General features: G+C 46.9%; 5 protein-coding genes across 5 annotated transcripts; 2 read left to right on the top strand and 3 right to left on the bottom strand.

Moving 5' to 3' along the window:
* Positions 1-670: 670 nt before the first annotated feature.
* On the bottom strand, positions 671-3,970 carry KNAG0E03760 (uncharacterized protein; the record flags this gene model as incomplete). Its single annotated transcript, XM_022608377.1, has 1 exon — positions 671-3,970. The coding sequence occupies one exon, from the start codon at positions 3,968-3,970 to the stop codon at positions 671-673; it is 3,300 nt and encodes a 1,099-aa protein (XP_022464879.1).
* A 3,505-nt stretch (positions 3,971-7,475) lies between these two features.
* Positions 7,476-8,360, bottom strand: KNAG0E03750 (integrase catalytic domain-containing protein; the record flags this gene model as incomplete). Its single annotated transcript, XM_022608376.1, has 1 exon — positions 7,476-8,360. One exon carries the CDS (start codon positions 8,358-8,360, stop codon positions 7,476-7,478), a length of 885 nt encoding a protein of 294 aa, XP_022464878.1.
* Positions 8,361-10,758: 2,398 nt separating this feature from the next.
* Positions 10,759-13,410, top strand: BUB1 (protein kinase BUB1; the record flags this gene model as incomplete). The annotated part of the gene is made up of 1 exon (XM_022608375.1): positions 10,759-13,410. One exon carries the CDS (start codon positions 10,759-10,761, stop codon positions 13,408-13,410), a length of 2,652 nt encoding a protein of 883 aa, XP_022464877.1.
* Positions 13,411-13,513: 103 nt separating this feature from the next.
* CCT3 (chaperonin-containing T-complex subunit CCT3) lies at positions 13,514-15,094 on the bottom strand (the record flags this gene model as incomplete). Its single annotated transcript, XM_022608373.1, has 1 exon — positions 13,514-15,094. The coding sequence occupies one exon, from the start codon at positions 15,092-15,094 to the stop codon at positions 13,514-13,516; it is 1,581 nt and encodes a 526-aa protein (XP_022464876.1).
* A 166-nt stretch (positions 15,095-15,260) lies between these two features.
* On the top strand, positions 15,261-16,289 carry MRPS35 (mitochondrial 37S ribosomal protein mS45; the record flags this gene model as incomplete). The annotated part of the gene is made up of 1 exon (XM_022608372.1): positions 15,261-16,289. The coding sequence occupies one exon, from the start codon at positions 15,261-15,263 to the stop codon at positions 16,287-16,289; it is 1,029 nt and encodes a 342-aa protein (XP_022464875.1).
* Positions 16,290-16,579: the final 290 nt, after the last annotated feature.

The raw sequence follows: 16,579 nt of genomic DNA, 5'->3' as shown, positions 1-16,579 counted from the left end.
TTAGTTATTACTATATAAGTAATTAGTCTGAATAATAGAAATAGACTATTATTAGGAATTAATGGATATCATCATAGGCATAAGCAGAATAGTGAAACGATAATTATACGTGGCAACTATGAAACGTATAACAATAATGCCACGTGGAAGTTAATATGTTGCACTGTGAAACATATTCTTATTCTGAGATTATCTGGGAAATTCTCACATATATAAAGACTAGTTATATTTACAGTATTGGTCTCTATCTTTCTGAACATACAGAAGAGACCATCGAACCTTATACTTATATAGTATGCCTAAGAAGTCAACTTTATCTAAGTCATCTTTCAATCTCTACTCAAAATGGATAGTCACGGCGAAAAAGACAATATCCAACATAATCACACTCAACCTACTTTAGCTCTTACAAAAAAGTGGACCTTGTTCTGTTTATCAACTATTTACACTTTACGTAGAAATAAAAAGGAGCACAGCAAAGATAAAAATAAAAAAATCCATAGAAGGATTGATAAACTGTGCTCGGGAAATGTTCGTTAGCTTTGCTCATAATGAAATAAAGGAAAAAGAATACGTCTTTCAAGACCGCATCTATTGAGCATCGCGAAACGAATACAATAAAAAAAAGAAAAGGATATCCCTCAGATATCCAGTCATCGTGTCGAGGTTTTCAAATCCAGAAGACAAACAGCGCCAGCAAGCAGGCCACTACGTGATTACGCACCTGGAAAGCGTTTTGTCCACTGCTACCAGCAGTCGAAACTGCCCCTAGAGAAGCGGTTGTAGCACCAAATGACTGAGATGCCGTTGAACCTCCATTTGACGATACCGCACCGGCTGTGCCCGTTAGCGACACAGCTCCGCTGTTCCTGGCGGAACCGCTAGCGGCACCAGTGGCAGTGCTTGACACAATTGGCTTGGTCAAAGTGCCACTTTCTGTTGCTGTATTCAATACCGCTGTAGAATCCAATACTCTAGTCTTAGTTTGCGTCACCACCTCTCCCTTGGAGTTAGTTGTCGTAACGTGAGAGATTACCTCAGTGTACGTGTGGCTGCCGGTCGTCACGGTTCTCGTGCGGTCCCCGGCGTCTTCCCTACTCTGTGCGCTCGAAGCACCGCTCGAAGGCGTCAACGTGCTCGTCGTCAACTGCGTGATCACCTCGCCCTTGGAGTTCGTCGTCGTGACGTGCGAGATCACCTCAGTGTACGTGTGGCTGCCGGTCGTCACGGTTCTCGTGCGGTCCCCGGCGTCTTCCCTACTCTGTGCGCTCGAAGCACCGCTCGAAGGCGTCAACGTGCTCGTCGTCAACTGCGTCACAACGTCACCCTTGGAGTTCGTCGTCGTGATGTGCGACACAACCTCGGTGTAGGTAGACCCGCTCGTGGTGACCGTTCTGGTCCTGTCACCAGCATCGGCACCATTGGATGGAGTCACTCTGCTCGTAGTCAACTGCGTCACAACATCACCCTTGGAGTTCGTCGTCGTGATGTGCGACACAACCTCAGTGTAGGTAGACCCGCTCGTGGTGACCGTTCTGGTCCCGTCACCGGAAGCGCTGGAAGGAGTCACTCTGCTCGTAGTCAACTGCGTCACAACATCACCCTTGGAGTTCGTCGTCGTGATGTGCGACACAACCTCGGTGTAGGTAGACCCGCTCGTGGTGACCGTTCTGGTCCTGTCACCGGAATCGCTGGATGGAGTCACTCTGCTCGTAGTCAACTGCGTCACAACATCACCCTTGGAGTTCGTAGTAGTGATGTGCGACACAACCTCGGTGTAGGTAGACCCGCTCGTGGTGACCGTTCTGGTCCCGTCACCAGCATCGGCACCACTGGATGGAGTCACTCTGCTTGTTAAGGAACTCAATATAGTGACGGGACTAGAATCAGATATATCTGATGTGATACCTGTTTTGGATGCTGAGATGCCTGAAGTAACAGTGGTTTCAGTTGACTGGGATACAGAATTTTCGAAGGACGCTCCACTGCGTGTGGAATTCAGAAACACACGAGATGAAGGGGCCGCCGTTTGTGAAGTAAAGCTTACTTCTGTTGATGACTTTCTAACAAGAGATTCATCTTGGCTGCCACTATGCTTCGCCGTTGAATAACCAGATTCTGAAGTTAACCCACCAGAGATATCACGGGAGATTTCAGTGCTTGACCCAGTAATAGAGCTAGCCTCGACACTTCCAGTGGATTTTGTCGATTTGGCACTGTTCGTACTATACGAAGGGTATCCGGAATCAGAACTCGATAATTCAAGTGACGATGCTGACCTTGATGAACCGGACGACTCAGAAAAACCTGAAGTAACCAAAGCATAAGAAGACCCGGAAGACGCTGACGCTCCACTTGCAAATGAGAGCGCTGATGAGGATGATTTGGATAAACTCACACTGGACATCTCACTTTTGCTGCTGACACTTGAAGTTGACGACAAAGAGCTCAAAGAACTGATTTTGGAAGCACTCAACGAACTAATTTCAGAAGCACTCAAAGAACTACCTCTGGAAGCACTCAACGAACTACCTCTGGAAGCACTCAACGAGCTAATTTCAGAAGCACTCAACGAGCTAATTTCAGAAGCACTCAAAGAACTACCTCTGGAAGCACTCAACGAACTGATTCTGGAAGCACTCAACGAGCTAATTTCAGAAGCACTTAAAGAACTACCTCTGGAAGCACTCAACGAAGTGACACTAATGCTTCGAGAAGAAGCGACACTGGAGGCAATCTTTGATTGTCCTGAAGATACCACACTTGACATGACAGAAGAAGAGTTGAAATAGCGAGAAATCGAAGAAATCGAAGAAATCGAAGAAATCGAAGAAATTGGAGGAATTAAAGGCTTTGAAGAGCTAGTAGAAATCACAGAAGAGATAGTGCTGCTGATTATTTCAGTCGACGATGTGAGTACAGATGTTAATTCGGAATGTGTGAACGTGTTGGTTGTACTAATTAACGAGGTGACAAAAGTACAAGCGGGTTTAGTACCACATTCCATACATTGAGCAGGTCTTGGAATTGCGGGAGGAGTACCTGCGTACTGAACACCTTGATTTTGGAAAAGCCCCGCCCCAGCACTAACCAATTGGAATTTAGAAGCAGTGTATCCTAAACCAACAGAAAACTTCTGTATTTGTGTTGGTATTAGGAACCCAGACCTTGTCACAGTTAGAATACCTGTGGTAGTATTGTACGCGACAGCATTAATAGAGTTTGGGAAAATAATAGTATTTCCGGAACCAAAATTGGAAAGTATTATGGTATTTGAAAAGTAATCACCCAAGGTCAGAGTAGCAGAACTGTCATCGAACCGAAACACTTGATTGTCCGTCGCATAAGGAATTGTAATCTTTGAGGCAGTTGATGCGACAACACACCCTGTACCAGAAATCTGAGTGCCAAATTGAAGGGTATAGTAAGAGGCACAAATGGTACCATAATTTTGAAAAGTTGTTGCAGTCGTACCTAAAGTGAACGGTATTTTTGCATCCGTTGCACCAGCAAGTGTAATGAACAACAGCCCCCCATTATAGATGGTCCTTGAATTGATTTGCAGGCTTGGTTGCGCAAAACCAAGGATGCCGACGTGGCCCGCAATGTATAGCGACCCATAGTTCATAAACCTGCTAGGATTCAGCACAGTATAAAACCCAACGTTCGAATTGGTATCGTCAATCATCATTTTACCTCGATTAATGAAATCACCTCCATTTACACTGAACGTCATACCAAGCCCAAGCAGATCCCAGGGGTCACGACAGGTGTAAAACGTACCATCATTTGTGATATCGTTGAAGAAAAAATGCCAAGCACCATTTGAAAATTTTACATTCGAACCACTGGTGATGTCAAGGGCATCACCCATCCAGGTGCTACTGTACAGCACTTGATTGCCCGAGAGTACAGTAGCCAAGGCTTTGGAAAACAATAACAGCGCGAAAACAAAATAACTAAAAATCATTTTGTTCGGCGATGTCAAATATTTGAGTGTATACCGAGCTCTAAAACGACAAAGCAAAGAGACAGAAACTGGACGACATCTTATCTTAGACGGGCATGAAAGAATGAACCACCACTTTTATATATAAGTAAAAATATTTCAAGTGTGCCCCCCCCGGCTCCTGTTTTCCACCTTGAAAGAAAGACCGTACAAGCTTGTACAAATGCAAATTCGGGTCATATTATGGAAGAGAAATGCAGAAAAATTTGGTATTGTTAGTTAATGTTGTTGTTGCTCGTTTTTTTCCGTTGCAAACAAATTCATGCAGTAAACTCTGCACGACATTCTGGGAAGTTGTATATTGACGCACACGTCAAAGAAGGAGAACCACAGTTGGCGTGCACTTGTTGAGAAGTACTACAGAGAATTCACTCGAAGCCGGGATGAGGGGGGCAATAGTTGGGAACTAGATCTATCACCCTTTTTCTGTTTCTTTTTTGTTTCCCAAAGAAGAAACCAGAAAAATCATCCAACCAAAATTTGGGACAAAAGAAAACCTTAATTTGCCTGTTCCAATTGTTTCCGGTTCCCGCATTGGGTGCGGTGCTGCGCAAGTGTAGCAGAACACCTCCTATATCGTTATTGCTCAAAAGTTTTCTTTATAGGGGATATATGCCCTAGTAGCTGACGCTAACAAGCTGCCTTGTGGGTGGTGACTGGAATGGCCCGGTGAAACCGGGAAATGTGGGGGAGTGGAGTGGTTTTTTCTTTAGAACCGACCTCGTATCTACAGTTTTCACTCCTTTCGAAAATAAAATATTCCACAAATGAAAGGGATGAGCTCATTTTCCAGTGAACTCAGGGGAATAGTGAGGCGGCCGATCTTTCTTTTTCCAATAGAGGGCAAAAGAGGGTGATAACGTCACCTTTTTTATCGCTGAATTGAACATTCTAGTTGTGTGTGCCGTTGCCTACGCAATTCTTGTCCTAACAAGCTTCGAAGAATGAACTTTCGTTTGTTTGTTTTTCGCTCGCGCGCCACGTAGCCAACTCGCTTTCTCTGGTAACCTCTTTCCTTTGCAGGAGTTGCAAAGGCAAAGGAAGTGAACTGCGCAACCAGAACTCATTGTTTTGAATTTCCGGCACACGCACCAAATCCCCTCAAACTTATCGGTTTGTACGTTATCGGGTGTGAATACAGCACCCGATATCCTCAAGCAGAATGCCTCGGGGAATGAGCAACTTGCAGCGGGAAGCGGGCAGCCGTCCCCCCATGGTATTTGGTAAGCATACTTTTGAACGCGCTGCGCGTATTCTGTTGTTTGTGTTTTCCTCTTTTTTCCGCCCGTCTGGAAAGTGCATCCGCACAATAGCGCCGCGGGAGATCTCGCCCACCGCCCGATCGGGGAAAAAACCGCGCCAAAAAGAGAAAAAGATTCCGTGGCTGACGCGAAAGCCGCCTGACTTTTGCCCGTTTCTTTCTTCGGACTGTTGTTTTCCCGATTGGGAACGCCGGAAAACAATAGGCCGCGACAGGACGGCTCCCGTCTGGCGGCTGGCCCGCTGGCCCAGGCTTTCTCTGCTTTTTATGTCCGTTTACGCCGTAGTGTAGGGAGTTCCACCCGCCTCTGTATAGTGCCGCAGGTTACAGGGGGGAGGGTTACGAAAGGAGAGATGCCTCCCCATGTCGTAATCGAACACACTTTTGTTTCTCCTTACGCGACGTGTTGAGCGATATCAGCCGATAAAACGATGCGTTGAGGCGCGGGCCAGTAAAGGAGTCGAAACGCCGTCGTGCTAACTCCTATTTTATAGGGAAACGCCTAATCTGGTCCTAGACAGAATCTGCTTTAGAGAAAAAGAACTGTCGCCAGAGGATGGGTACCTGAATCGCATCGCTGTATAACCGGTTCAAGAATATGAAATGCTCAGAATGAGCCTGTTGGTCAGAAAAACTGGGTTTTCTTTTCTCACACGCATGTAGGTATAAGTGCATGAATCAGAAACAGTCTGGAGAATTTTCACCGTAACCTTATTTTTCCCTGATTGGCCAGATCGTTTGAGCTTGATTCTATGACCATTTATAGAGCTCCATAAGCCCCAGTTCGGCAAGGAACTGGATAAATGTGTTCTTCAGTTTCCCATCTTCACCAAACGTTAGTTTCTTGGTTCCGTTTGGATCTTGCTGGTAGAAGAAAAGGTTTTGGACTGGTGAGTTGAGGTATCCCCTTGAAGATATTGGAATCAAGACAGTTCAAACAAGGCCCTCGTTTGCACGTTTTTTCCACCCTGTAATTTCCAATGTGTGTTTATCACCCTGCGAACTTGTTCTTAATTCCCCATAACTAGTGAGTGCAACTTATCTGATAACCTGCTGATAACCTGGGGGTGTTACCGAAATTGAGCCACGGCAGGACATTCAAGTATCATAGTCCCCCCAAAAAACTGTAATACTCTATGGTTTATGCTACGTAGGCACGTATAATAATGTACTGGAGAAGTAATTTTCAAAATATCAATCGAGAAGATATGAGGATATTGATATTAAGAGTCTGCCCCTTGGAAATGGACTCATGGCCCGTTATCGTCTCAATTACAGTACTGTGATCTGTTATGATCTTGTCATGCAAGGACACCCACTCGAGACATGCGGATGGCCATATTATGCTGAGCATGGTATCTGCACCAGCATCTTTCAATACCGTCTCTGAATATGACTTAGTCAACCAAGTACAACTGATGTAACTCGTATAATTGTGTGTACAGAATATCAGATAGTCATCATCCAATGTTGGATACAGAATTCCATTCTAGCGTACAATGTGATATTGCTTGCAGAACTATAAAAAGTGAAAGTTTGTCACCGCACTTTATGTTCTTCTACTACGTGTTTCTACTGTGTGTTTCATATCAGCGAGAAGCTTCCGGCGTCTGGCACAGACCGTCTGCTGGAAGACCCTCCCAGGCTAAGATATACATAGTCCACCTCAAGGCCCCACTCTATCCAACATAGCAGCGCTAGTACGGAAATTCATTGGAAGAATTACGTCCCAGTGCAGAGAATTTCCGAGGCATAGTGGTGGACCAGTGGTATACGATCATATATAATCATAATACTTCCCGGTTGGGTGGTAGAGACATACATTGTTGATGCTTTACCACTGAGGATCATTCTTCTCCCGTTACTTTTCACTAAGTTAAACGTTGGTGGCTCTACCTTTCGGATTGGTTAAACATGAAAACTAATCACTACACGTCATTCAGCCAGTTCTGTCCTTTTATCTCTATTTGAAACGTTGTGCAATGCGGACTAAGAGATTGGGCCATTGCCTCCTTTATTCATTTGAGTTAATGCTCTGACATAAAGGAAGTGATACGTTTGTCGGAATTGTTAACAGTGGTATGTTCAATAGCGTCGGTAAGTTGGTTGATAGCATCGTCAAAGATGGTGTCATCGTAGTCTTCGTTGGAATTGATTTGAATGTTTGAGCGAATAACAGCATATTTAGTGGTGTCAACTACTACCTCAGTCAGGTATGTAAATCTGATAGCCATATGAGTTGGAAGAAGGGACAAGGGCGAATCCTTGTTCACCACGATATTTTAGCTCTGTTTTAAGCTTCGTGAAGTGCGCTATGACAGGTTGTCCGAATGGAAGGATATTTTTGATGTCCCTTCCGGGTAGACCAGCTTTGGCACGAGCAGAAGATTGTAAAGTGTCGTTGTAGACTGAGTTTTTGAGCAGAGTGGCAAATTGGACAGCGTAGAACCATAAGTGGTAAAGTAGATTGGTAGTTTTCAGCAGAGTGCGGCAGTCGTTCATTAACGTTAGATTGAGACGTTCGGCTACCCCGTTAGCTTGGTGGTCACCTACGGAGGTGTAGAATGTGGATATACCCTTTTCAGCGAGATAGGTGCGGACAATGTTGTTCGTAAACTCACTGCCCCGGTCGAATTGGAAAGCCAGTACATTTCCTTTGAATTGATTGCGGATGTAGTCAATCAATGATTTTAGGATATGTAGGATGGTAGTGTCACGCTTGTCGGTTATTTTGTAGACCCAGCGGTATCTGATGGCTTCATCAGTAAATGAGATGAACCACGCCTTAGTGTTCGTGCTCGGAGAAGAGATCTGTCCCAGTAAATCGGAGTGGATATATTCGAAGTTTGAATATTTTTCTTGATGTTTGACTCTGGAACCAACGATATGTGAGTGTTGACGACTTTTGCCTTGTAGAGAGTCCACACATTGGAACTGAGCTAGGTTGCCCCAGTCGATGTCGGAAAGTTCGAGGTGTTGGAATGTTTTATTCTTAATGGATTTGTAAAGCGACTGAACATTGATATGACCAAGTAGTCTATGGATAAGCGCGTTTTGTGAGGAGAGAATTGACCGTTTCTGGTGGGACATTGGGTGGGAAGACTATATGACGGAAAGATAGCCAGCGGAACGAGTCATGCATAATAACATGTGCTTTGGCGGTTTGGTTCGTGGAATACAAAATGTTCATTCTTGTGTCCAGGAACAGGCCGTTTTGTTCTAAATCGTGCATGCTGAGCAAATTGTTCGTCATGGTTGGAGCATAGAATGCCAAGATCCTGATAGTCGAGTCATCGGACAAACGGAGGATAACGATACCTTCATGGGTGAACGGTATGTTGTGGTTAGCACTCGATGCTATTGAGATCTTCGTTGTCGATGGGTGAATGTCGTGTAACAAACTTTTGTTGTTTACGACAGTGATGGCTGCCCCTGTGTCAATTAAAAAAAATTGTTTAGTGTCCATCCGTGGGAGTGAAGGATGTCTAAGGTAATAGTCATCCGGAACCAACCTCTCTGGGTCCTGGTCGGATGACTGCTGGCTTAAAGACACGTGGTCGGTGGTACGGCGTGACTGTCCACGGGACTATCCGCGAGATGAGGTACCACGTCTAGTGTTAGATTGGGTCTGCCGCTTGTTCTGGCAGAAGTGCAGTTTGCTGCAAAATGGCCTGCTCTGTTGCATTTGTAGCAATAGGCCGTTGTAGGTGTGTGCACTGGTGTCCTCTGTGTTCCAGACACGTTTGAACGTTGTCTAGGAGTGTTTTGTTGAATATCATAGGTAGTTTGAATCCTATAAAGGAGGTCATCAATTGAATAAAATGATGTTAGAGACCGGAAGTGCAGTTTGGTCGATTCGTAAGGACCGTGCAATACATCCAGTATTGTATTTTTCAGAAATGTGTCCAACGTTACCAACATTTCTGATGGAAGGTTTCTTATAAGACGTTTAACACGTCCTACAAAAATGATAGCGGGTTCATCCGGCTCAAATTTGAGTCGGGCTAATTGCCATACTGTATTTCCAGGATCAGTCTTTCTGATGTACCTGGGTCATGGCATTTTGAATAATGTCGTATTCGGATAACTCGGTGTCCTTCATCTTTGGGATCCATGAAGGATAATATTCCTTCTTCACATAATGAGTGAATATCGAGGTAATACCGAGTTCTTCTCCATCAGTGGCATAACGCTTAGTATTGCCGTATCTGTCGGGATTCAGGTCGCTGTAAACTTGATTCTTTAGGTGGTTGATCAACTGCTGTATCCAATGGTCAAAACCTCTGGAGCTAGTGATCACTGAGAGGTTGTTAGGAAACGTCGGGTTCAGGGCATTAGGAATGTTTGGATCAGCAATTGGTACGCTGATCATTGACGATGAAGGTCCATAAACACTGTATGCCTGTTGTTGCTGATATGGGTATGGCCCATAATTGGCAGGTGGCATCTGCTGGTATGGAGGATAATAAAATGCTGTGGCACATGCCCTGAATGGGGAAATTGGTTAATATTTGGAGGAGTTGAGTTTGTAGGAACATGGCCAAGCGGAGGAGTTGCAGTGGATCCAGCGTTGGACGAACCAGCCATGTTGTGGTGAGGACCAATGTTTGGATTGGTCTTATGATTTTCATTTTCAGAAGTCAAATGGAAGCTGTCAAACTCGATGTTTAGGTTGCCGATTTAGCCAGCTAAGTCATCGGGGTTGTTTGCAGTGGAAGCTTTTGTTTTCAGAATAGTAGAAGAGGATTGGGAAATATCAATGGTTCTTGGATCTTTGACCGCACTGGCCTGTGGCCCAGTGGTAACCGGTAAGGTGCTACCATGTTGGATATTGTCTTTTCGCCGTGACTATCCATTTTAAGTAGAGATTGAGAGATGACTTAGGCAAAGTTGACTTCTTATTTATACTATATAAGTATAAGGTTCGATGATCTCTTCTATATTGTAACAGAAAGAAGGATCAATTCATTCGAGGTAGCTAGGCTTTATATATGTGAGAATTTGCTTAAAGTCAATGGTGTGGCTCTTCGCTTTCTTACTGTAGTGGATACTTCCACACTTGTGACATCATTATTCGTCTCGTTAACATTTGTGTCTTTTATCAAGTGTGTGTTCTGTTTATGCCTATGATGATATCTTATCACCCTTATCATATTCATTTTCTATATTCAACAATATCCCATGATCTGGGCCCTTTAATAAAAATACGACGAGCTTTAGGCGAAACACGACAGAAATGCAAGAAAATCATGAAGAAAAGATTAAAATTACTCCCAAATCACTATATGTACACAACAACTGTTAAATAAATGGCCCAGTAGTTCACATTCACGTGGGATATTGCAATGCAACCTCTTTTCAAACCGTCAATGTCTTTGGCGAACGAACCGCCCTACAATTTAAGAGTAAAAATAATGAAATCAGTAATTTGCTTATATATATAAACAGCCGCAGTTCATTAGTTTGGGCGGGCAGAGAGGGGATACACATGGCCTCGCATGCCGCACCATATAATGGGGAGGTGTACTCACGCATGGGTCGGGGTCGGGCTCTGAGTCGTTTTGATTCCGGACTGCACAACGAGCGGAAACTTCAATTCGAGCAGAAGTTATTGGATGAGTTGGAGGAAATGGATGATCCATTGGAGTTGTTTATAGACTACATCAATTGGTTGCTGTCACTGAATAGTGGCGAGGGGGGTAACGACCAGTTGCAGTCGCTGCTGGAAAGATGTCTTCTGTATATTATGAACATAGACACATACTACAATGACCCCAGGTTTCTGAAAGTGTGGTTACATTACATCAACGCCTATGTGGTTCAACACGACCTTGAAGAATGCGAGAGACATTTTGTGTTTATGTGGAGGCGGCATATTGGTTCCAAATTAGCGCTGTTCTATGAAGAATTTGCCCAATTACTGTTTCAGTTGGGTAAAGTGGATGAATGCTATCTGATCTTACGCGTTGGCTTAGAAAGGAACGCGAGACCATCCAAGAGACTGAAGAAGAACACTGAAAAGCTGAAGGAGAAACTCCAAAATGCTGCTCCTCAGTTGAAAGAGCTTGAGCCTTTGGCGACCGTGCAACATCTCTTTAACCATACGATGGAACCAAAATTCTTGAAGAACGGTTCTTGTAGCGCGTCCTTTAAAACAATTGATAAATTACCAATCTTTAAAGATGCGGAAGACGACGAGCCACATATGCTACGGGTCAATACCAATCTTGAACCGCTATCAAGTATCAAGGAAGGGGAAAGGGAAAACCCAATTTACAAAATTGTGAAACTCCCGAACCGGAAACCAGAGAGGATAGATTGTAACTTTAATCTTCTGTACACTCAAAATGGAGAGGAGTTTAGCATCGAGCAGATCTTAGCCAAGAAAAGAGATCTATACGACAAAAGGAGTACCAGCCCTTCTCAGAAAAGGAGGAAAGTTTTGAAGATAGTAGAAACGATGGTCCTCCCTGATTCTCAGCCTCCGCGTAATGAAGTAAAACAGCGGGTCGCTTCACCTGAAGTTAACAGCTCCGAATTGAACAACCAATTTAAGAATATAACCCAGACTTCGATCCTGCGCCTGAATGACGAAAACGGTGCAAATGACTCTACATTAATGAAGAGACCACATTCACCAACCACAACTGTGACATTATTTTCAAAAGATGCAATAAATGAGGTGTTTTCGATGTTCAATCAAAACTACGAAGGCAATGATGAAAACGACGATGCCACCAACACAGAGAACAAATTTGCTATTTATGAAAACTATACCCAAGACGTGTCTAGAAATAACATTGATGATCTAACGGAGGTAAAGCCTCCAACAAACAAGATCGTGGAAAAAGCTGAACCAGCAGCTGAGCCTGTTCGCCACCGTACAACAGATAGCATCTTAAACATGACGCCAATAGTAGAACGTACGGAAAATTCAATACATAACGGAACACCCCCGAGGAAACCGTTACATCTCAACTCTCAAAGTTCACCCTTCGTCTCTCAACCAGTGGTGACTACCGAAAATGCGAGTATAATCGAGCATCCCTTGGACCCGGCACTGCGGGAACGTTTAATAATTCAAATATCACCGCCGTTAAAGAAATACAGAACTTTCCACGGTTACAGTTATGCGTTAAGCAAGAGTGCCCAATTACATAAGATTCGCAACAAAATTTCCTCTGGCGGAAACAGCAGGACTCCGATGGTAACGTTTCAATCTACTGGCGATTCATATTCCATTCAGGGGATCCTGGGCGAAGGCGGTTACGGTACGGTGTATCTTGCCGAATCCGACACCGGCGCTCTACAAGCTTTAAAAGTGGAAAAACCAGCAAACTTGTGGGAGTACTACATACTAAAGCAAGTTGAGACCAGATTGCATGATTCGGATGCTGTGCGATCTATAATCACTGCGCATTCTCTGCACTATTTCCTTGATGAAAGTTACCTTGTGTTGAACTATGCGCAGCAGGGGACCATACTGGACCTTGCGAACAAGTACGGTGAGGAGTACAGGAACGGTGGGCACATTGAGGAACACTTATGTTTATACTTGACTGTTGAGTTGATGAAGGCCGTTGAAGCGATACACCGTATTGGCATCATACACGGGGATTTGAAGCCAGACAATTGTATGATACGATTTGACGCTGAGCGGGCTTTGAGCGTATACGATTCTGAGGGGGACACTAGTATGGATAGGAACGGGATATACCTTATTGATTTTGGGAGGTCATTCGACATGACTTTGCTTCCACCGGGCACGAAATTTAAAGCGGACTGGCACACGGATCAGCAGGACTGTACCGAGATGCGCGCTGGTGATCCCTGGAGTTATGAAGCTGATTATTTTGGTCTTGCTGGGATCATCCACCTGATGTTGTTTGGCACTGTAATTGAAACTGAGCAACTGCCCAGCGGTAAAGTAAAACTGCGGCACAGCTTGAAAAGGTACTGGCAGACGGACCTGTGGGTGCCACTCTTCGATACTCTTTTGAACAGTGGGAACTACGATCTCCCCGCGGTCGCGAAGTTGCGTGTACTGCGACTACCCATCGAGGAGTACCTGTCTGGTGTCAAGACTTTAAGGGAGTTACAACTGCTGGTTACAAACTTGGGTAAAGAGCTATCTATATAGATAGGGCCAAGTGTCCAGTTTGTTTGAAAGTTGTGTATCAACTGTATGAGTGTGTATAAAAAGAGATGTACTATATGGGGGCAGAGTCTCTACTCAAAGCGGGTTACTCCTGTCTTCTAACACCACTCACGATATCGTCGACCCTTAGCAATAGACACGCGGACTCGATTGCCGTTTTGATGCTCTGCTGTTTGATGACTTCTGGTTCCCAGATACCGTACTCGACCATATCTGTGACTTTCCCCGAATCCCCGTTGATACCGACGGTGTGTTCTCCCGCGGAGTGGCGTGCTCTCAGTTGCGAAAGCACTCTGATCGGGTCACCACCAGCGTTCTGGATCAGGGTACGTGGGATGCATTCCATGGCGTCTGCGACCGCTTGGTATGGCCACTGTTGGATACCTTCCAATTGCTTCGATTTCTCGGCCAAGCGAACAGAGACGGCCATCTCTGTGGCGCCACCACCGGGGGACAATGAGGGTGAGAGAAAGACGTTACGGGTCACTGCCATTGCGTCCTGCAAGTTCCTGTCGATCTCATTTAGGATGTCCTTGGATCCACCGCGTAGGATGACCGTGCATGCGCCCGGGTCAGTGGCGTCCCCGATCGAGGTGAAGTACTCGTCACCAATAAGTTCCACGTTGAAGAGTCCGCACTTGGTACCGACATCGGACTCCTTGAGGTCGCTTGTCCTGTTGACGATAGTTGCGCCTGTGACTCTAGCGAGTCTGTTGTTATCGGATTTCTTGACTCTACGGAGAACTGAGCAACCGCCACGTAGGAGGTAATGCTGTGCAAGGTCCGAGACGCCCTTCTCCGTGATGACCACTGTCGGGGACACGGCCAAGATCTGCTCACACATGGCCTTTACCTGTTCCTCCTCGATCTGTAAGATCCTGTTCCAGTCGGCCTCGTTTGTGATCTCAATGTTTGTCTGGGACTCTCCCTTCTTGTACTCTAACGGGCAGTCAAGCAGTACGACCCGAGGGGACTCAACACGGCGAGTCATCTTTGGGTGTACGACGTCCTTGTTGAGTAGAACCCCGCGGAGCACTTTCGAGTCCGTGACCTCTCCACCTGGGATCTTCTCCACGCGGACGTACCGTTTCGTGTCGATCTCTCCGCTGGCTGGGTCTCTAACCGTGGTGACTGCCTTTAGGGCAAGCTGACACATCTTCTGGGACCACATATTCACGTACTTGGTCCCGATCGCTGCCTTAATCAGTTGCAACATCGCGGGCTCGTTCTCTGTGTCGATGGGTCTCGAGACCTCGTCAATGACCTGTAGTGCGTCCGCCAAAGCGGTCTTGAGTGCACGGATGATCACGACCGGGTGAATCCCCTTCTCTACAAGGTAGGGAGCACACTGAGCGAGGATCTCCCCGGCAAGGATGATCACACTCGTGGTCCCATCACCTACCTCCTCGTCCTGCGTCCGGGACAACTCAATCATGGACTTCGCCGCCGGGTGTGCAACGTCGACTTCCCTGAGGATCGCGTGGCCGTCGTTAGTCAACACGAGCCCGCCCATCGGGTCCAGCAACATCTTCAACATCGCTTTCGGGCCCAGACACGTCCTGATCACGTCCGCAACCGCCTTCGCCGCAGCGATGTTCGACACCTGCGCCTCCCTGCCCTGCGACCTCTCCTGCTGCGTGTTCATTACTACCACTGGCGCCTGCATCGTGAAGGGTACTGCTGTGGGGCCTAGCTCTACTTGTGGCAGTACTTGTAGTGGTAGAAGACGGTGTCGTCTTCGATTCAATAAAATTTTATTCGAATTCGAAGACGTCGAGGACCAGTGCTACTGCTACTACTACTACACGTACTGGTGGACAGGGCAATCGGCGATGCTGGGTCGAGGTAGCTGCGGTCAGAGTGGCCCCTGGGCCGTTTGCGTTCGGGTGTCTGTGCGGTGGGTGTCGCGGCGGCGGATCGCGTACCCTGGGTACCCTTTCCGGCGTCTGGCGAGGGAGCCCTCGAAGGCGCACGACACGAACTTGAAGGCCGCCATGAGGGAGTTCCTTGGTCCGCGGAACTATAGAGGGGAGTACGCTTTGAACAAGTACAGCGGGTTCCCCATGGGGAACAAACCGCTGTACGTGCAACCGGGGAGGGAGCGCGGGGTTGTGCTGCGGAACCCTCTGACTGGGACCCCGCTCAGGGAGAACCAGAGGGGCCAGTTGGAGGAGACGAAGGTGGAAGAGGGTAGTCGTGGTGGTGGTGGCCGTGACGCTGGTTTGAGGCCCTTTCCTGCGAACAAGTTCTGCAGGACGAACCTGATGGTGCCCGAGTCCCTCAAGCGCGAGTTGTTCGAGGAGATAGAGGTGCGTGGAGTGTCCACGCAGGACGTGGCACAGCGGCACGGATTGAAGGTCCCGCGCGTGGAGGCCCTTGTGAAGTTATACCGTCTCGAGATGCAATTGCCCTCGCACAAGAAACGAAGCGGAGACCTGAACAAGTTCTCACAGGCGATGGAGGCGTACTTCCCACTGTTCCGTGGTGACGGCGGTGGGCCCCGTGAGAACCTTACCGAGATTCCGACCCCAGCGAGAGCGAAACAGTCGCGGTTCGCGACCATCGCCGAGTCTGAACCGTTTGGTCCACTGGACGCCGCAGCCATACTCGAACTGGAACCGGCAGAGGTCACACTGCAGCGACTGTCGACGCAGGGGGAGCACTCCTCCTCGTCAGCACAGAGCAGTAGGCGTACCCAGCGGGTCGTACTCGGAGAGTTGCAACTGCACGAGCGCAGCAGGTTCCAGTTCAAAGATGTCCCCGCGTCCCGTGTCGCACACCGCTACGGCAGCGGGAACAGGGACAACAAGAGGGACCGTGCCATTGGGTTCGACACGCAGGGACACATGGTGTACCTGTGAGAGAGCCCGCCCCAACATGTACATAGCAGTGAGTAGTGAGTAGTCGTTTGGTGTTAAACACGATATTGAAGAGACGGTGACCAGTAGACGAGACGTGGTAGGTGCCAGCTGGGCAATGGAGTTGCTGCTGCCTGTCGGGGACGTGTGCGGTTCTGATGTTGTGCGTGAAGGCGCTGCGCGCCGCCAGTTTGTGGTGTTTGACGAGCAATTGAGCGTGCACTTGCAGAGTGTCGGTGATGGGCCAGCGGGTGGTGTTCAACTGGGGATGTTCAGTGTGTGGATCAACGAGG

The sequence above is a fragment of the Huiozyma naganishii genome, chromosome 5 (assembly GCF_000348985.1).
Source record: "Huiozyma naganishii CBS 8797 chromosome 5, complete genome".
Lineage (NCBI taxonomy): Eukaryota > Fungi > Ascomycota > Saccharomycetes > Saccharomycetales > Saccharomycetaceae > Huiozyma > Huiozyma naganishii.
Note: the sequence above shows the minus strand (reverse complement) of the source record. Positions and strands in the feature narration are given on the sequence as shown.